Source organism: Eutrigla gurnardus, assembly GCF_963514095.1.
Source record: "Eutrigla gurnardus genome assembly, chromosome: 17".
Taxonomy (NCBI): Eukaryota; Metazoa; Chordata; class Actinopteri; order Perciformes; family Triglidae; genus Eutrigla; species Eutrigla gurnardus.
Window position 1 is genome coordinate 17253066 of NC_139928.1, and position 21037 is coordinate 17274102.

The window sequence follows — 21037 nt, forward strand, 5'->3', positions numbered from 1 at the left end:
ACCTATTTGTTCTTGATTAGTACTGAGATGGAACATGTGATCAGTGTTGTATAAAAACACCTTCAATTATCATGTTGTTGTTTTTTTAACCTGCAGTTGATAAGTTAACATGACACCTGTGTAGCTGTTGTGTAGTTATAACAGTGTTGTTGTTGTTTTTTTAAATAATAATACTTCAATTTTAGAATTTAAGATACAAAGAATTCAGTATAAAGGTTTGTAGTACGTGGGTTTGATATAGTGGATTTAAAAGACAAACAAACAATGGAAACAGGATGCATTTACACATCCTGTTCCAATAACAATAACTCAGTTTTGTTGTATTTAACAATGTTTATGCTTTATTTAATATTTCGAAACCACTCCCTCATACACAACATCTTACAGCACATCTTTCAAATATTTACAAATGGCAGATGCAGAATGTATATATATATATGTATATATGTATATATATATATATATATATATATATGGAACAATCATAAAAAGAACACAACTGCACTGCACAATTCAATGCGATATACTGCACACATACATACACAAGTGCTACATTCCCATAAAACAAAGATCAGTACACACAGTACATATAAAACATGGCTTGAAAAAAATAGAGCAAAGATTAATTTCTTGCACACTTTGGCTTTGTTTGTCCAATATCTGTGTAAAGAACTTGTGAGCCACTTACGCTTCACTCCAGTAAAAATAAAAAGTCCACTTATGGAAACTTGTAGCTCCATTGTAAACAAAGATATAAAAAGATCAACTACAGGTGCTTCTAGTCAGGGAATTTGCATGAGCCTCATATCATACCAACAGGTCGATCCTGGTTTGAATACTCAAATTGTCGACGAATGATTGCTTTGGATGAAGTCAAAGACGTGGAATAGGTCAAACCTGTTTGAATGGTCACCGTGGAATAAAATCATGAGAATACAAAACTCTGCAAAGCAGCTTTCCTGGGTTTCGATTGCATCCTTACTGTCGCAATGTTTACAGTAGTAACACGGATGATGGAGTTTAAAAAAAATAGAAAACGTAGTGGCAGTGGTTCCCATGATATGGACTGCAGGTTACAGCAGCTCTATCTCCCACTGTTGGCTTGGCCTCTCCTCATCCTCCGGCATGATCACCACGTGGTCCTTGTCGTACGTTTTGCCACCTAAGGGAAAGGAAAATCACAATGACAGACGTTGATCATCTGAAAAGAGTCAAACCTGGCTTTGTGGTGCCACACGGTGGAATGTAAGTCAGCATAATTACTCAAGTACTGTTTATTTTTAGAGATACTAAAAGTCAATACAGCGGTTAGAGTTGCTAAGAGGAACTTTCATTTTGCGGTGATTCTGGCGGCCCCTGTGGACAAAAGGGGTAGTGTTTCTGAGCACCAGATTCCCTTTAGGAAACATCGAATTTTACTGCAGCAGAGTCTTGCTCTGAACTAACTAACTACTACTAGCAATCTAGTAGTTCATATAAAGGCATCAGTAATCAGTTAAATGTAATGATTGAAGTTCTAAAAGAGTATTTTTATATTGTGATATTAACAAATATTCCCACTTTTAAGGCGATCAAAGGGAAATTTGCATGGATTTTTAGCATATTCACAGTCTTATAAACGCTATATGCAATCAGCCAATGCCCTTTTCTTTTCTTTTTTTCTTCTTCTTCTTTTCATACCTTTGACATCCAGGACGTAGCCTGGGAAAGTAAGGCTGGAGATGAGGCCTCTCCTCTGGGCTTTCCAGGTCTGGGTCGGCTGCCGGGTCTCTGACCACAAAACCACCTTGGCTGCCGGCTCTACGTTGCCCATCACCTGAAGGCTCATGGTTTGGGACAACTACACACACACACACACACACACACACACACACACACACACACACACACACAGAGAGTACATGATAAGACCAGTTCAGTGTTATCAAGGTCAGATTAACGTTTTGTCTCGCTGCCAACATCATAACAATTTAATCATGCGTTACCTTGTTCTTGATTAGGCCGTCCTGATAGAACCAGATGTCACTCATGGGCTCCGGCTCTGCCGTCACAACCACTCGTCCTGATTTCATCTCCTCCACGCCGCCCTGGACGGACATGAAGTGACCACTCACTTTGTTCTTGATGCGCAGGAGGCAACGCTTCTGCAGGAGGCAAAAAACATCACAACATATTGTCATCACAGTCTTAGATCAGTGGAGCATTTTGACACTACATTATAAATACCCAAGGAATAACACTTTAAACTGGTTTAAACTTTGCACTGGAGACCAGTTTACTTAATTGTTTCCCCTTGAAGGCCGGGCATGATGGGAAACCAGCCTGTTTGGCTATGGTGTCCTTTTTCTTTTACTACTTAATGTGCGTTTGGTAAACCTGCCACCAATTATGTAGAGCTAACCTTTTGGAGCAGGGCAGCCAACCAATCAGAGTAGGGCTTATTTATTTGCTCCTCTTAAAATGATAGGCAACATCCTTCCACCTAAATAAATGATTAATAACTTCTGTTAATGTTAAAACTTAATACCAGTCCAAAGAGACAACGCCAGATGTGTGCAAAGTGATGACACACACACACACACACACACACACACACACACACACACACACACACACACACACACACACACACACACACACACACACACACACACACACACACACACACACACACACACACACACGGCTGATGACTTGAACAAACCTGTTTGACTGGGAACATCGAGCCAATAGTCTCTATTGAGCTAAACTTTGGCCAGTTGGTGATTTCAATTGGTTCCAGTAAGAACTGGCGCCCCCTGTAGTTGCTGTGTTCACATATCACCCAACTGCAGAGCAAGAGAGACAAAATGATCGTACGGATTCGACGCCTCACGATCACGAGGACCCAAAGACAAGGTAGAACAAACAGACACAGAGAGACCGGCACGCACCAGCCGCTGTTGACTCTGATGGACAGGATGTGGTCGTTGAAGCCCTCTTCAACCATGCCGGTGATCTCGGTGTCCATGGTGATCTCTCTGCCCTCCAGACACTCCAGGCCGAACAGAGAGATGGAGGGAACGGAGAACGACTAGACGGGGAGAGAAGGAGGCTCAGAGCGAGACAGAAGGATGGAATACGAGAGTCGTTTTTCATTGGAGCGTTTTCTCACCATTGGTACGACCTTGACGGAACGGATGGTGAAGTCGGGAGGACATCCCATGCTGGTGAAGTTGGGGTAGTCTCCATCAGATAAGACGTAGAGGTTCCCGGAGTACTGCTTATTCTCATAGAGCACCCAGCTGGAACACAGAGGTATTATTGAGTTGCCTTTCCACTTTATATCCCCCCCTTTTTTTTGGTAAACGCTCCTCACCTTCCCCCCGACACTCGGCAGGACTTGGTCCGTAATTTTTCCGGCAGCGCTTCGTTGTTGAGTTCGAAGACGTGACACTCGCCCTGGAAGTCTGGCTCAGAGTACAGCTTTATCTGACGGGTAGGAGAAAGGAAAGGGAGAGAGATTAACACATTTAGAGCCTGAAGCCTTTTTTATTCTTCTAATTAGTTTGACTTTCAGGCGCCGACTGATTACAGGGTTTTCTGACACTGCAGTTTACTCTATTACTTTATGTGGTATTACACTTTGGAGGACAAATTACATAAATATGGGGGTTTCTTTGGCGAATATAAATTCACCCTTGTGCTCTAAAAAGCATCAGGTTTAAGGACTGAGCCATGCCAAAACAAAAAAACTAAAAGGAAAGAAAGGGGTTTCCCCTTCATGGTGCAAAGTGCACATGAACCCGCTGGTGCCAAACAGTTTTTAGTTAAAATTTTGCACCATTGCGTGCTGTGAGGGACACGATGCAGAGCAAAGAAAAGGAATGGAAAAGAAGAAGAAAAAACAACCCTGTTTACTGTATTTTTCTCTCTAATTTAAAATGCATGAAGGTTATGTTTTCTCTGCAGATAAAATCCAATATTCGAGATGCTCAAACAGTGAGAAAGTCAAGGCAAAGTACCTCACTCCTGGTCCTTGAGCTTTCTCTTGGAGCCTAAAGGGAAATGCAAAAAAGAAAGAAATGTTAGCGCCGTCATTAACATGAATACACTCATCAAATAAACATCATGAAGGCTTTGCAGCGCTCCTCACTGGTAGGATGGGCTGCACCGAGCAGATGCGGTTGTCCTGAGAACCCCAGTCAGCACAGTAGTTATAGAAACCTTTCTCCAAGACGTACTGGCTACCGGAGAAGTCCACATGGGAGTAGGCGATCCACCTGCGAGGAGGGGGCGTCGTTGTCATACATAATACACCTCCACTTCACTGAGCGATGAAGTAAAAACACCGTAGAACAACTTACGCTCCGCCGAGGACGTGGATGGAGCGCGTGGAGGTTTTGTACTCGAACAGCTCGACGTCGGCGATGGCCTCCGTCACCTGGAAGGTGTTCTCCTCCTGCATGCCGTCCTCTTCCTCCGGCTGCTCGAACATCACCATCATGGGCTCGCTGAGGTCCTGCAGGAGAGCACGGAAACGGCTTAATTTACAGGAATGACACTGACAAGCATGCTGGGGTAAAGAGTATTCTGCATTGAATGTTTGAATGGAAACAAGAAACTGTACGTTCATGTTTAAATCAAAAATCTGAGGTCTGGAGAACTCAGCGTGTGGAGCACGACAGCCGGTTATCAGAGAGCAAAGTCACTTTTTTAGATTAGATATGGCTTTAATGATGCATGTGAAAACAATGAGGTCATTACAGCAAACGAATGCAAACAGACCACCTAAACCGAGACCAAGACCAGGGGGGTGTATCGAGGCCGAGACAAAACCGAGACTAATGGTCCTCAACTCGAAGTCCACGTTCCACGAGAAAGGTCTCGATTAAAGTAATAAAAAAGTTCATTCATGTTAATAAACAAACCAGATGATGCAAAGGCAGCTTAGTGATGATGATCTTGTAATAAAATCCCAAGGCCACACTGACAGGCACTACCGTGAATTAACAAAATAAAAGCACATAAAATAGAAGCACAGTTTGCATGCAGTTACTACACAAATGTATCATTGGATCGCTACAGTTAGATTATTTCATATCACGAGCAAATACAAGTTAAAAGCCCTAGAATGTCATGGGTGGTTTGCACCACTTGTGTCATTACTTATTAACAAACATTCACCGCAGTGAAATATTCCTGGCAACTTACCGCCCGTATGATCCTGGCGGAGCGCAGCTCGGCATCGACGCCTCCCCACACCCTCCAGTCGTGGTACTCTCCCTCCTCCAGCAGGTACTGGTGGCCTCGGAAGCCCTCCTTCTCGTAGCCCACCCAACTTTAGCAAACAAAAAAAAACATGCATATGTGATCACACTCCACCTCGTGTATCAGCCAACCCACCTGAACCGTGCAGCGGTGCTACTTAATCATTAATGACCACGAAGACGTGCAGCACTCACATTCCCCCCTGCACTTTCAGGGAGCCGACGTTGAACATGAAGGCCGTCTGCTGCCGGTTCGTTCTGTTCATGAAGTCTCTCCTGTTGGTGGTCACGATGGTAGATTTCCCAGAGAAGTAGGGCTTGTCGTAAATCACCATCTGGAGGCACAAAAGGGTGTCGTTCACCATCACGGCACGCTGAAGTGTTACTGGGATTTAGCAGCAATTTATCAGCAGTTATTTACGCTCTCTTACCTTTGGTTCGGTCATGTTTTCCACTTTTGGTTCACCCTATGATTAAAAAAAAAAGAATAAAATGATTAATCACATATAGAATCAGTAAACAGAAACTGTAAATATTTAAACAGGGGTTCAATTTTTGTATAAGTAACAAAGACTAAAGTTAATTGTCATGTTAAAACTTTATGTATGAAAATAAATCATTGTAGTTTCATCCACATCCTCTAATGCCCAACTAAACTCCCGTTCCACTTACAACTTTGAGCGGATGGACTGATCCCACGTAGGGCTGTTCCACTCCCCAGGCTGCAGGGTTGGAGTACCCCCCCACCTCCAGGACACGTGGTACGCCCTGGAAGAAGGGATGTGCATACACGAGCCATCTGAGCAGGAGGAAAAAAAAAACAATCAAAGCAAGATTCATTTGGTTTTCATATCAGATAGAATAAAGTGGAAAAGTATGATGATTTCATGATAGTCCAGGGTTCAGAACTCACAGCCCAGCGTTAATGATGATAGAGTTAGCCTTGATGGGGAAGCCAAAGATCCTGGCGTCGTCAGACGTGTCTCTGAAGGTGACTTTCTTCCCTTCTGCGTTCTCCTCTGGGAAAAGACTGATTTCTGGGACGCTGTAGTCCTGAGGGACGGCAGAGAGCATCCATTAATGTCACGTTAGGGAGAAAATAACTGGTTGTGATGCTGCAGCTCTGCAGGGACCTAGAAAACATATGCTCTTCTAAAACGCAGAATAATATTAAATAACTAAATCCCATTGTTTTCTGATGCTTGAAAAGCTGAGAGAGCCTTTAAAAACTTCTTTGCAGAGGTGGAAAAATACAGTTAAAGTGGTGTAAACAATATCAGAAACTTTACTTGAGTTTATTAATTAGATCGCTCCTTAAAATGTTTGCATTTCATACTCTGTTTTTGCTGAAATTCCCCTCGGGATCAATAGAGTATTTATCTATCTACTCTATCTTTTGAAAGAATCAGATCAACAGGTGCTCACTCCTGCTTTCGACACTAGGTGGTGCTACTGAGTTAAAGAAGGCATCTTCACTTGAGCGGACTAAAAATGGATTTCCACAGTACTTTATCACAACACATCTGATTTGAGAGGAGGATGCGTGACAACTACTTTTTGACGACAACAGAGTGGCGTGAACTCGTCTCACCCTGACAGCCCTTCGCAGAGACCCAATGATGAACCTCCTTGCTGGCTTGGTTTCACTTTGCTCATCACTTGTGTCTCCGTTCTGCTCTCCGGCCTCCTTCTGTCCGTTCTGCAGCTGCTCCTCTGGAGGGCCGAAGGGGAAGGTGAGCTCCATGTCGCCCTCGTCTAGGGCGATCTTCTCCCCTTTGAAGTTAGGCTTCTCATACAGCACCCATCTAGGGGAGAAAGAAGGATTACCACCTCTAATAAACATAGATTGTGCTGCAGGTTGTTTCTGCAGTTTTATAAATGAAAATTCATAGATTCCTGTTGACTATTAAAAATATTTTGTTCTGCATCACTATTCTGAAAAGAGGTCACATAGGGACAAAGTTATGAGCATGAATGGTTAAAGTGAGCCTAGGTAACTTTTTCTCCCCTTACAGACCAAATACGTACTTAATAAGCGATAATATGCAATATTGGACCTCCCTTGGTCTGGTATGACCAGTAGCTTTCTGTAGCTAACGTTAGCTGACATTCGCAAACGTACAACACTATGACTAAATGACTAAAAACCTGCAAAACTGACCCCATTCCCATCAGTCTCAGCTGTGCATTATCTGAAGCGCTAACCGACAAATGTTAGCATGCTAACATTCTCAATAAGATTTGTGGATATGTTCAACGTTATACGTGCTAAACATCAGCATAACACTGTCTTTGTTGGCAGGTTAGGATACTGACGTTAGCATTTAGCTATTGCTAAGCTACAATAGGTTTTTTAGCATTTTAGCATCATCACATACTTGTCACATCTTCAACAGGACGAGGAGCCCCAACTAGAGTGATCAAAGATACTAGTAATGTAGTGGAATAAAAAGTAGGTGCAGAAAGTACCTCGGAAATGTAAACACTCAAGTGTAATACAAGGGGATTTCAATTTGACTTAAGTGAAATCAATATGCATGAATGCTACTGCAGCCTCACACTGTTTGATAAAACATTCCACATCTGAGGCAAACGTGTGTTTAAGCGCGTGTTAACTATTGCAGGCATTTGCATTTCCACAGAGCATCAATAGCAGCTTTGTTTTAATGCCACAAGTGCATCCGGAGAGAGAGAAAAAGAAATGTAATTACACACCTCACATTTCAAGAAAAACAAGATGCGGAGGTGTCATCTTAGTCACCTTACAATTGTGAAGATCTAAGGAAGCCTTTAAGGGTTTAAGGGAGTGCCAACTGTGTAACGGTGGTGCTACGAGGAAAGCGTAGATTAACTGTGCACTGTTATAATAATAAAAGTTATACACCACCAACCATCCTCATGTGTATAGGACACACTGCATCCAATGAGTATGTAGTAGAGAGAACATCCCCGGTTAAGGGGAAGTTTAAGATAGCAAAAGAGTCACTCACCCTCCTCTGAGGACCCTGATGGAGATGGTCTCCTGCAGCTCCCAGGGCGTGGCGTCGATGACATCACTGCGCACCTCGATCCTCTGGCCGCACATCCCTGGCCGATCAAAGATATACATCTAGAGAAAACGTACACAGATGTAAGAAGAACAAACACGTATGGGAAGTCTGTCTGTGTGGCCGAAGGGCATCGATTCCTTCACAAAGAAGGAAGAGAATCAGATTCAAAGCTTTGCAAAGGGAGACATTTATCATCTACTCGCACAGCGAGAATGATACAATGGCAGACCTGTTTATAATGACGAGCGTGACAAAAATAAATACTGCAGGCAAGAGCTCATCCTGTGCTGCTGCCAAAGAATCTTTTATATGGTTATTGGGAAATTAACGAATGGAGCCAATATCATCCAGTGGCATCATCTCCATTTTCATATCCAAACACGAATCTTGGATTTCATGCTGGTCCCCATTTGATACAGTGTAGAAAGCAACAGTGTGGTGGTAGAGTTGCACAGTCGCATCGGCCCGGATAAGCAAAGAGTTTGCACAAATAGGAAATTTAACATGGAAGCTAACTCTTCCTGTAGGAATACTGTTTCTTGAGTGTGAAGTTGGCGGCGGTAGCTTCTTATAACGACCTGTTCTCGACATTTTATCCATGTCCGCTCAGGTCTGATGCCCTGGAGCATGGAACAGTAACCAGACGCTGATCCCAAATGCCAGCTCCACCTCTGGCATTCAAGCATCATTCTTTGGACAATCTGCAGCTGCGTGCAGGAGCAGGCCTGACATTTCAAAGTTCACCACCCTATGTGGCGCGGAACAAGGCGTACATCTGCAGTTTAACGGCAGTCACAGCCTGAAACAAAGGAGTTATGGAATAGCTACTGGAAGACACGTGTTAACCGAAACCCCTCCCCCGCCAAACAACCCACAGTCGAGTTCAAGTCCCGTGCTAATAAATAACTTTTCCCCCTGCAGGTAAACCTGTTATGCGGTTTGTGAATGAATGTTTAACAGCATGATGTGCGTCCAGATTCACAAGATAGATCCGGAAACACACAGCTGTCTCTATTCTCTATTTGTTACACGCTAGCACAGTCGCCTCTAATAATCTGGTGTTAAAAAATAATATTACATTCTATATTTATTCTGTAATGAGAAAGGCTTTTTTTTAACTTTAAATATATAAATACAAATGCTAACATTAGCTTCCAACCCGGCTAACAATGCTATCATGCTGATGTTTAGCAGGTTGACCACAATCATGCTTTTGGTTTAGCATATTAGCATGCTAACAAGTGCAGCTGATGGGAATGGGGTTCATTTGAGCAGGTGTTTTTTTTAGTCATAAACCAAAATGTTGTGCACATTTTCAAAGTTTCAACCTGATGACAACATTCGAGGTAAAGTCATTGGGTCATTAAAGGATTCATCCTCTGGGGATCATAGTCATCTCTACCAAAATTTAATGGCGATCATATTCAGAAATGTTATTCTCTGTCGCCTCCTCGCTATGTTTGAGTTGCTTATCCAGCCAGCGTCAATACAAATTCCACACAAACACAGCCTTCACAGTGATGACATCACTTCCTGGTCCCAGGTAATCAGTGACAGCTGTCAGCCCTATCTCAGCAACACATGGTTGAAGTGTATTCAAGAGTGTATGTTGCGATGAGACTCACCTTTCCAGGACGAGGATTGAGCTTCCCATGCTCCTTCGCTTTAGTGAGCTGTGGACACAGAATACATGCATATTTTAGCAAACTTTTCATATATTTAGTATTTAGAAGTGCCATTTATGTTCTTTTCTTTTTTTCTGACATCCTGAAGCATTCATTAATATGATTAAAAAGGTCATGATGAAGGTACACTGCTTTGATTATACGTAAAAACCTAGTAAATTTAAGTCAAGAACCCACATTGATTCACTTTGCAACGTAGGACCGACTCATTTCAACTTTGGAAATATTTTGACTTTTTCCTCAGATTACCCCCGACCACAGCACTATTATTTTATGTATGTCATACTTCAGTTGGCACAGCAGACAACCCACACATTGTTTATGTTTATGTCACCCTGTTCAACTGGTCCTGTTGGCGTCAAGGACATCATAGAACAAGCGTCTCTTTGACAGGTGGGGATGCCGAACATTCCTCGATTGTACCTGTTCAACCTGATGCTCTCCACTTCTGCTCCCAATGATAACAACGCTATCTCACTGGAGGCCCAGTCAGACATTTCACTCACTTCCACTGGATTGTTCTCCCTGTTTCACCTGGTTGTGTGTGTGTGCATTTCAAAGCCTTCAAAATCTCAGCTGCTGCAGGAATTTGAGCATGTTTGCTTGTGCAACTTGGAATGTGGTAGCAGGTTTTTTTTTGCACCATGCAATTTTGATGTGGTTTGACCAGAGAGACTGTGTGTTCGTGTCAGGTGTCACTCGGGTCTCTGTTGTCTGGAAGCTCTGTAGGCGACAGGTTATCATCTGGATCATGTTGCCAACCTTGGAGGGCCTCCAACAGATCTAATGTCTTCAGTCCTCATTAGTGTCCGACCGTGCCCTAATTTACTTTGGAAGAGTTTTTAATAGAAATAGTCTCAACCTCCGAATTTAACAACTTAACTAACTGTGTATAACACAACAGCATTTGGACGTTTCTAAAGTGTAATAGAACACTTTTACATTTTCAGTGACAGCAAGCTGAGGAGATGAATGGTGAATAAATAAAAGAGTGACTCATTACTGTTCAAAGACTCGCCGTACAAAAAAAAGTTTCCCACCACAGACCCACATAAAAAAAGAGAAAAGAAAAAGCTTTGACCTCCTTTTCACCTCTCAATTATTCTTTGTATTTTGAGTCAAGAAGCTTTGACCTTTAGTACATTTACATGTACACATTTTGAAACACAAATCTGAATGTTAAAGGCAATGCTACATTTTGACAACAAATTAGTTATATTGTCATTTAACACAATATTAAATATTTAGAGACTCTTTTTCACCACTTTTCTCAATCTTTATGTATTTTTGGACTCAGAATGTTCAAATTGTCATTTGCATTCTGCACTAAACGCTACGATTGCATCTTCAGTAAAGACTCAAAGTCAACATTTACTTTCGTCTGGCCTGTCCTAGGAACATGTACAGTGGTTTTATGTTATCGCTGTCAGGCAGAAAAACCTGCTTAAAACAGGTGAGAGGCAAATGCTGAAACAATGGAGCAGTATTGATTGTCTGACTGGACACTCAGTCAGTCTCACGGGTGCTTACAAGTCCCAAACAACAGGAGTGTTCTTCACGGGACGAGCTTGACTTGAAGAATAATTGGAGGAAAATATATATTTTTTATTTTTCTTACTGAAGATTATCTATGAATTAAACTCAACACCTGTATTGGTTTTCTAGAAAAAGTGTTTAGTGGTGAACATAATCAGGAATCGAATCGGGTAGAAGTTATTTGCATGTATTAAGATAATATACAAATTGAATCATGACATTCAAACAGGTCATTGCATTTTAGTTAAGGCATTTGCAGCAAAACAAGTGCAAATCCAGCACACTTCTGTTTATTTAGCGTTTTAGTCTTTATTTATTTATTTAATTTAAGTTTATTTATGGATCTTTTATTTAAATATTCACCTGTAAAAAATATTGGAGGATGTGTATTCATTAAGGCTTTTTTAAGTCTGTGGAGGAAAAATTTGAATAAGAAATCCAGTGCATTTTTTCTTCTTTTTTTTGCGTAAACTTTCTTTTAAACTTTGGTCCTAGCCTTCACTATATGGTTCAAAACAAGGTAATGTGTTCACTGCATGCCTGATTGAAACAAACTCCAGCAGACACTTCCCCCCTTGCATTCCCTTCCCTCCAGCAGCCTGAACGTCCCCATAAAGTTGGTCGAAGCAGATGTTTAAGAAATTTCGAAACAACTAAATAAAGAAATGCATGAACATCTGCTGCATAAAAAGTGATGATCAAACTAAAAGACAGCTCATCTCCTCTCGCCCTGTCGCCTTCACATTTCTCCCCGACAGCTCCACTTCATCAGAAATCCAGCAAACAAGCACAGAAATACGAGGATGGTTACGAAAGTCGAGGTGTGGCCGTGTCTCTGCAGGAACAGACAGATAGCTGGGAAGGGTGTGGAGCCCAGCGGAGGAAAAAAAAAAAAAAAAAAAAGAGACGAGCAGGTGTTACGCAAGGATGGAATTATTGACAGGCCTCACGCCCACCAGCCTGGAAATGTCACTGATGGTTTCTGTGCACGGGGGAGTTTAACAGCATGTAAAACTTTTAATGGTGTGACTAAGAGAGACATACATCAGTCCTGCCGCTTCTTTAAAATTCACTTAATGTCAAGCATGTGTCTGCAAGAACCACTTCATCTTCGGGGTAATTCCTTTCTTTATTTTTCCTCACTTCTTTCTTTGAGTTGACAGGATGAACTATGAAATATGTCCGTGCTCACACCCACTGCATACTAGGACACTAACACACTACTTTTACTGAAAAAAACCAGGTCATGTGTCGAACAAGTCAATTTAATAGATCTATTTAATTTGATAGAATTCAGAATTCTAAAAATCTACATTTTAGTAGAATATTAGCATTAATACCAAGTAAAGGGTCAATGAGCTGTTCTTTTTAAGTTCCTCTAAAGATGGACTACAGAACAGGCCCAGTGGATCCTACTTGTTAGGCTTCGACCTAGAATATGTCAAGACAACTACTTAAAGGGGCAAAGACAAAAAATAACTACAAAAAGACCACAATAACCAATAACCATGAAGTCTGTGTGTCTTGCTCCTGTGTAGGACAGGCCCGGGGCCCTGTTGTCTCATAATCTGCCCATGACCCAATGACCTCCAGACCAAACAAACCAGCTACCTGTCAGCTGGAACTGCCTCTGAAGTAGAACTTGAAGGCTGGAATTCAGCTTCATGGATTGGCGACACCAGAGAGATGACATTGCTGGCCTTCTCTCCATACCTTCTTCATAACATCCTGCTCTGCATTATTGACTGAGATGAACAGTTCAAACTCCCCCGTCTGAAACACTTTGAGAAACGATATTCTACTGCGGGAATATGTTCAGCCACTCTTAAGAGGCTCTAAAACCTTTATATGGAGATTGTAACAGTAATACGAGCCGCATGCTTTGGCCTGGGGAGAAAAATAAAAGGAGCAGCCACACAACTGAAACTGTTCTACTGTGGGACATGAACAAACATCCGGTGCAAACATTTGGATTAAAACTACGCAGGACAGCTGTCGACTAATGAGTCCTCACACCTTCAAGGGACCAGCTGACGCTCCTCACATGTATCATTAACTTAGGGACCAGCTTTTACTGCTTGTCACAACATCTCCAACTTCCCTCAGGGAACCGTTGGCATTACTGCACTCATTAGACATATAACGGTTGGGTGTGACATTTGGAAGGGTGACATTTTGTGGTTTTCTTTGCCGAGGTGAGAACTCCAAATCATTTTTAAAGACGTGTTCAGTTAAGCCCTTCATGTGAATGCTTGCATGTAAGGACGTGCATATGAGTGAACACATGGCTGGATGCGCCGCCCTTTTTGTGTGGGATTTTCTGATGCTCAGTGGGCAGAGAATGGAACCTTCAGGATGGGTTTAGATCCAACTGACTGCACTTCCATTTTTTTTTTTTTTTTTTGCTAATTAAGGACGCCACTGGTGGACTGGTTTCCACTCAAACCAATCACTTGTAGACACATGCGTTTGAATAAAGAAGCTGCATAAATGCGGTTACAGTATGTGAAGGTACGTGGAGGACAAAAGAAGCCACACAAAGAGCGACTTCTCCTGTGTGCACAACAAACCACATATGAAGTCATCCCTCTCAACTATTGTAACCTGATCAGTCGTTTGTTGTAAAAAAAAAAAAAAAAAAGGGAGAAGACAGTGGGGAGAATAGATTTGTGCGGGCTAACATAATAAGTAAACACAGATATTGTCCAAAGGCAGAGTATATCTCCTTTCTTATGTTGTGTTTGCACACTGTGCACGTCGGATGTGCAGGATCGGGTGGCAACTGGCGGTGAATTTGCACATTGCAAACAACAACACTTCCTTATTAGAATCCTCAGCAACATCATGCAACTTTATCTGATATTATATTAGTAATACTCACATAAGCATCAGGGAAGGCCCTGTACTTCGACACTAAATTCTTCTCAGGCTCCAGTTCTTGGCTCTGGAACTGAGACCCTCCGTGCATACTGTTGAACAATGAAGTGTGCTGGACTCCCGCTGTGCCCTCGCTGCTGAAGCTCCTCTGCAGGATGGGATTGCTCGGTGGTCCAGAACCCACACCCATCCCCATCCCCATCCCCTGTGTCTGGCCAAACATCGATAAGGGGGAGTCTGTGGTGGTGTACAGCCTCTGGGTGTCTATGGAGCCGGTGGGGCTCAGGAGGCGGGTGGGACTGCCGCTGGAAGGCGGCGAGCCGATGCCCGCCATCAGAGGCCGACCGAAATGGGAGTTGTGGTCTTCAACCCCCGTCATGGAGCCCAGCGAGGACGGGGGGGAGTTCAAAAGGAAGGAGAAACGGTCAAAGCGGGACCCTGCTGGTTCTGTTCTGGTGCCAAGGTCACCAAACTCCTTGGCTCCCACACTCATGCGGTCGTTTGAAGGCCCCGTGTCAGGGAGCGAGCCGGTGCGGAAGAGCGGGCGATGGGCTTTTCCGTTTTCCAAAGTCTGATCGATGGACGACGACCTGTGACCTCCGAAGATGACGCTGTGGTCCAGGCGAGAGCCAGAGCCGGAAGGCGGAAGTAGTCCATTTCCGTTCAGCAGTGGGGATTTTAGTTCCTCAGTAGAAGAGTCTGAGGACTTCCTCATTACTAAGCTGTTGGAAGCAGATGCTCTGAGGGGCAAGTTCAGGCCTCTTGTTCCAGGCGGCTGCTGGTCCTGCAGGGGAGGAGAGCAACATGTTATATAAAAACATTCCTAAAAAAACTAAACTAACCAGGCAGACGGATTTTGTCATGCAGATTGGTTTTGAGATATTAGTCTCTGAGATGTCTGCCTCCAACACAATATAATGAAGAGGGGGTGGTTTAACTTGTTGACTGCATTAAAACGTGTAATCATCAACATTACACAGCACATTTCAAAGTGCAAATGTTAGATGTCGGCTGTGACAAGGTAAATAATTGCTGGTGCCAATTCTCCAGTCTGGGGCCATTAAAACATTGTTAAATGTGGAAACATAATTAGAAAAGCAGGTCAAACCACTAACGATGAAAGACTACATTTTGTTAAATAACGTCTAACAAGCAATGAAAGTTACACAACCAGAAAAATCGGACTTAATATGATTCATGCAATAAGGAGAAAATTAACAATACACTGCTTTTTTTTTGGGAGGAATGTAAGCATAATTTACATTTTGGAGATATGAAGGTTTTCACTAAGCAAAGACAGTCGCTGTACCTGGCTCTGCTTCATCAGCTCCAGTGGTGAGCGAGTATCTCTGGAGGTGTTCCTCTTCAGTCCCAGGTCATCAGGCAGAGTGTAAAGTCCTTTGAGGGACTCGCCAGGCTCCCTCACTTCCAACTTTTTCGTGGGACTGGTGACGGAGACCGGGAGCCCAGCGGTGACGGGACTGGCAGCATCCTCCACGATCGGTGCCAGGGAGGAGATGAGGACCGGAGGGGGGCCGCGTAGGCCCGGGTTCCTGGGCCGCAGGGAAGGTCCCATGCTCTTCAGGGTGTCCACCAGGTTATCCATGTCAAACTGGATGGGGGAGTCTTCCTCGGGGGTGGCGGGGGGAGTGGAGTGGGGAGCTGCGGGTTCGGAGACCAGCTCCACAAGCGTGGCCTTGAACACTCCACTGAAAAGGGATGAGTCGCTGTCGTCGTCCTGGAAACCGATGGGGTCGAGGCTGGTCTGTAGTGTCGAGTAGTAGCCGGACTCAGGGAGCTCTTGTGTCTCCCAACGTGACTTTATCCTCACTGGCTCTCCCTCTCCCCGTCCCTCTCTTTCACCTGCAGGTGCAGCAAGCTCCTCCTGCCACGGCATACTCCTCCTCCACTCATCTCTCAGTTCTCCCGCTGGCTCGCTCTCGTGGCTCAGATCCACTTTGGTCATGTCACTCAGTCTGTTGCCAAGGGTAATGAGTTCCCCCGGAGAGGAGGAGGAGCTTGTGAGATGTTTGTATGCCGAAGCCTCGGGGAGAGCAGACGAGTAAGAGGCGCTGGAGTAGGAGTCAGACATTCTGTGGCTCAGCGAATCAGGAGAGGAGGAATTCTCCATTTGGTAGGGTCTGTACTGAGAGACCCCATCAAATCTATTCCTCCATCTGTAGTCGGAGCTGGTTTCTGTTCCATTTGAGTCGGTGACGCTTGTGTTGCTGAAGTCCACTGTGTCCTGGCTGCCCTCGGTGTCACCGGTCTCACTGACCAGAGATACTTTACGGAAACGAGATTTGTATTCGTCCTCCTTGGGGGGCGATGAACCCTTCAGGGACAGTTTGGTGCTCAGGCTGCTGTAGCCTGAATTCATTTCGTCGGCCGATTCCTGGTGGGCTTCAGGCGGCTGATTTACTGAAGCAGAGACTCCTGAAGTCGCGGTGGACGTCGGGGTCCTGCAGAAATACAAAGAAAAAGAAGCAAAGATGCCAAAAATAGAGACGAATGAGCAAGAGTACGATTTAACAATAGAAACTGGTCCACAGTGTATCAAGTACAGCATGGCCTTCAGGGTGTGGTGGTCATGCAACGCCGACAATGCAAATCACAACAAAGCAAGCTTTGAGTATCCTAACTTGCGTGCACACAGCTCAGCTGTATGACTGTTTTTTATCTGCAGTTGACACATGTAATCGTTAAAAATAATTAAAAATTTCTACTAGACACTGGATGTTCGGAGTAACACGTTTTAAATGAAGCAGCTGGATTCCCTTTACTCTGCACAAACACAGAAAACCAACATTGAGTTTGTAAACAAAATGCTGTCAGCTGACAATTCAGGGCTACTCATAGTCAAATCTGCAGTTACAGCACATGAAGTTTGCTCAGCAAACAATTTGGTGTGTGTTTTCTTTTCCTGTCATTCAACACTCACTTGTCCAGCAAAACTACCCACACTTTAAAAGAACGCCGTCAAATAGGAGCATCTGTAAACCGAGCTGCTCTACAGTTTCATGTGAGAGGCTTGATTATAACATTAAGAGGCTGTATGTTTACAGAATCAAGAATATATTAATTTACATCCAATTTTGAAGGGGGAAAAAAAGGACATATATGCATTATAATGGGGATTTTGCACAAGTAGCACAACTCAGTTGTATTATGTATTCTGTAGCTCTGGAGGAAGCGTTCCAAACTCTGAAAAAAGCAAAACAACTCCCAGACCGGACAACATTGTGGTAGCAACCCGTCAATCACAAGGTAGCCATGCCCTAACATGTCATGCTTTATCATCTATCTGACTCTAAATGGGACCATCTTTTACTAAATGAACATCACGCTGTATTGGAGAAGACTTGAAACTGTAAACTCATGTTTACTGAGATAATAAATAAATAAATAGACTTCCATGCAATAAGACTTCTTTTTACAGATGGCCATGAGAGAAAATGCAAGTTTAAGGAACTTCAACTTTGGCTTCACTTCTCAGACTCACGGTTGGACTTGCGCCTCTGGTGCTTTAATTAAGATCATTGCTTTTTTTAAATATCTGGCTCTCATACGTCCCCCAACTTCATAAAATCCCAATTTTAATGTCTAAATCAAATGACTTGTTCTCGTACAGGATACTTTTGTATACTTCATAACTCTCGTCTTTGGCTGAAGTTCAAACCTATAGAATAGTAGCTCTTAATAAACATATAACATTATTATATTAAAAGCAAGAGTGGCAGACATAGGAATAGGACTTGGAGTACATTGCTGCTCCGACCACGGAGCCACACCTAGTTTTGGCAGCGATCCTAAACCTCCTCATAGGCTGCAGAGGCACAGCACACTCTACAAGAGGATATTGTCTTCGATGTACAGAGACATACTTTGCACCTGTAAATCAAACCTACGCACACACACACACGTGTGCAGGAACATGTACGGACCCATGCAATGACACTTGGGGAATGTGAACATGAAAGCAACACGTCGCATATTATGCAAAGTATGGTGTAATTTGCAGCTTTCCGTCTCGTCCGGTTATGCAGCTCTGAGATTCAAAGTAAGTTCTTAGCCAAATACATGGCAAAAAAATAGAATGTTAGAATGTGGCCGCTGTCCACACTTAAAGGCCGTCTAAGGACCAAGCCTTGAATGTTGGAATGTGGCCGCTGTCCACACTTAAAGGCCGTCTAAGGACCAAGCCTAGCATGCACAACACTAGTTTTGTTTGAAAAACTCCCCTGTCAAGGCATCTCGGCCAGAGAATTACAACCAAGTACATACCAAAACATTGCAGCAGGATGTTTAGGATGCTTACTCTTTTCTAAGTACATCCTGGAGGCAGTACGGAGCCTTCGTTAATACCGGTATTGATTTTGAACTTTTGCCAGGCTGAGTTCTGTGCAAACAGATGACTTCAAGCGTGCAGAACAAACGCAGGCTGTCGCTACCTCACGCGAGGCCACCAGGACTAAAATGTGTTTCCTTCTAGCATCACGGGACGAAAACAAAAACTTAAAATATAAGATTTCTCTCTATTGAATGCATGTGTTCCCCATTAGCCAGTTCTCTGGTTCAGCCTCTCTACATATCTGCAGAGGATTAAAGAATGGTTTACTGTGTGAACAGCAGTGTGACTGTTTAGATTTCTACCATCTGTCTGGCTGTCAAACACCAGCGAGCTCGCCAGCTTGAGCTCAGAGATCAAGTGCGATTTAAACATCATCAATCACAGTGTTAAAGGCAACCGCAACCATTATTCACAAGTCCACTGCCCTGTGTTTAATCTAATTATTATGAGAAATAAAAAGCTGTAAGATGCCTTCTGTGGTTTTCTGCTCCGGAGGAAGCTGTGAGGCACTCGGGTTCAATGCCTCAAGTGATGTCATTTGAGTCCGCGTCAGCTGGGGCTGAAGAAATAGCCACTGCTGACCGGAAGCGATGAACAGCTGGTTATGGTGTTGTGTTGTGGGTAATGTGTGCACCAGGTTTGTGCACTACGGTTCTGAAGCCTCGGATTCAGCATTTTGACCGTCACCATGTTGGATTTTTCCGCAACCAGTGAAGGAAGTGACCATATTTGGACTGCGGAGGAGCGACGGGTGGATCTGGCAAATACAAGTTGCACCCTTACTGGATCTGGATCCAGAACCAGAAGACTGGAAACTAGTGATTAAGACCACAAAGTTCATGTTTACTGAGGTATAAATCAAGTGAGAGGTAGGGTCATTTTCTCATAGACTTCCATGCAATCAGACTTCTATTTGAAACCAGATGAGTCGCCCCCTGATGGCCAGTAGAGAGATGCAATTTTAAGGCACATCAGCATTGGCCTCACTTTTCATGACTGGAGGTTTCCACCTGGATAAAGAGGTAATTTGGCATGTGGATGAGAGGGTGCTTAAACATTTCCAAAAAACTCTTGCTCGGTTGCCTACTTCGGCCAGAAGATGTTTACAACAGAGGGAATCCTCCACTAATTCCTCATTCCACTTTCAACAAAGCTGTAAATCCACAGCCAGTCTGTCACACATGAAAGGAACACAAAAGGACAAAGCTGCCACTGCACAATTCTGACTAAACACCAACAAGTGGCTCAACTGGCTTCAGATCTTATCGTCGTAGAAACACCGTCGTCTCCTTCCCATTTGGGAAGGAAACAAACACCAAGGAAAGTTCATTGCCAGATCTAATTCCAAAAGGTAGAAAGTTTCTTCACCACTAGACACTAGATTGAGTGAGGTTGGGGGGGGGTCCTGGGTCATTTCCTGTGGGGATGCCCAGTTTTACCCTGCCCAGTGTTACCCTGTCAGAACCCTGTCAGAAAGGTGTGGCTGGCCAAATGCCTCATCTTTCATGAGCACCAGAAAAGGTGTTGTTTTAAACGGAGGAGTTGTTGACATGTGATGGATGTTTGTTATGTTGGTATTTCACCTGAACTCAACTTGAATAGAGTTCAACAAAACCCCTTATAATGCATGAATAAAAAGCCAATTATAAAGTCCCCGCTTGGAAAAATGCGTTAAGCTTTGGATTAACAAATAAAACAGGTTGTTTTAATACTATATACACTTTTCTTCCCTACTGTCTCCTATTTCTTTGTGTTGGTACGGCCATGTGCTGCTTTCAGCCTTCAACTCCAGTAATGACACATCTTTGCTGCCATCTTGTGATCTAAAAGAATATGATATATTTATATTGTGAGTAGAGTGAGGAAGATTTTTTTTTATTGTGTACGACATTAAAATCCCGCTTTGTTTTCATGTCTGTAGCTGTCATCACGTGCCACAAATTCCTCCGAAAATCTTATCTTCTTCTCCATCATCAGGCAGAACAAAAGACAGCAGAACAAAAGACAGCCATGGTCAAATGTCAGCCTTAAGTGTAAGAATAGGAAGGGCTGGGGAGATGGAGAGAGTAAATATTGGTGGGAAGGAGGCAGTGGTGCAAGAAATGACCAAATCTGATGGCAATATGGAAAATGAGACTCCAAAATGTATCTTTTAAGTATCATTGACCCATTTTAGGCTAGAAAGGTGGGTGTAAAAATGTTTTATTTAAATTAATGAATACATTAATTAGGCAAAAATGTCTTTCCTCTGTTTCATATTATTGTATTATCTTTGACTGTTTGGCAGAG

General features: G+C 43.3%; 1 protein-coding gene across 1 annotated transcript in view; it reads right to left on the reverse strand.

Annotated features, from left to right (window-relative positions):
• Window positions 1-319: 319 nt before the first annotated feature.
• crybg2 (crystallin beta-gamma domain containing 2) overlaps window positions 320-21037 on the reverse strand; it is a 35349-nt gene continuing 14631 nt past the window's right edge. The window contains exons 5-24 of the mRNA XM_084032758.1: window positions 15707-16859; window positions 14402-15181; window positions 9925-9972; window positions 8240-8358; window positions 6841-7054; window positions 6163-6302; window positions 5922-6048; window positions 5681-5716; window positions 5445-5584; window positions 5194-5320; window positions 4347-4501; window positions 4136-4262; window positions 4005-4037; window positions 3359-3471; window positions 3155-3284; window positions 2934-3073; window positions 2705-2828; window positions 1986-2144; window positions 1681-1840; window positions 320-1162 (exon numbers count right to left, since the gene is read on the reverse strand). Coding sequence (XP_083888884.1) covers window positions 1074-1162; window positions 1681-1840; window positions 1986-2144; window positions 2705-2828; window positions 2934-3073; window positions 3155-3284; window positions 3359-3471; window positions 4005-4037; window positions 4136-4262; window positions 4347-4501; window positions 5194-5320; window positions 5445-5584; window positions 5681-5716; window positions 5922-6048; window positions 6163-6302; window positions 6841-7054; window positions 8240-8358; window positions 9925-9972; window positions 14402-15181; window positions 15707-16859 — 4114 coding nt within the window. The 3' untranslated portion in view covers window positions 320-1073. The remainder of the gene's footprint in view (window positions 1163-1680; window positions 1841-1985; window positions 2145-2704; window positions 2829-2933; window positions 3074-3154; window positions 3285-3358; window positions 3472-4004; window positions 4038-4135; window positions 4263-4346; window positions 4502-5193; window positions 5321-5444; window positions 5585-5680; window positions 5717-5921; window positions 6049-6162; window positions 6303-6840; window positions 7055-8239; window positions 8359-9924; window positions 9973-14401; window positions 15182-15706; window positions 16860-21037) is intronic.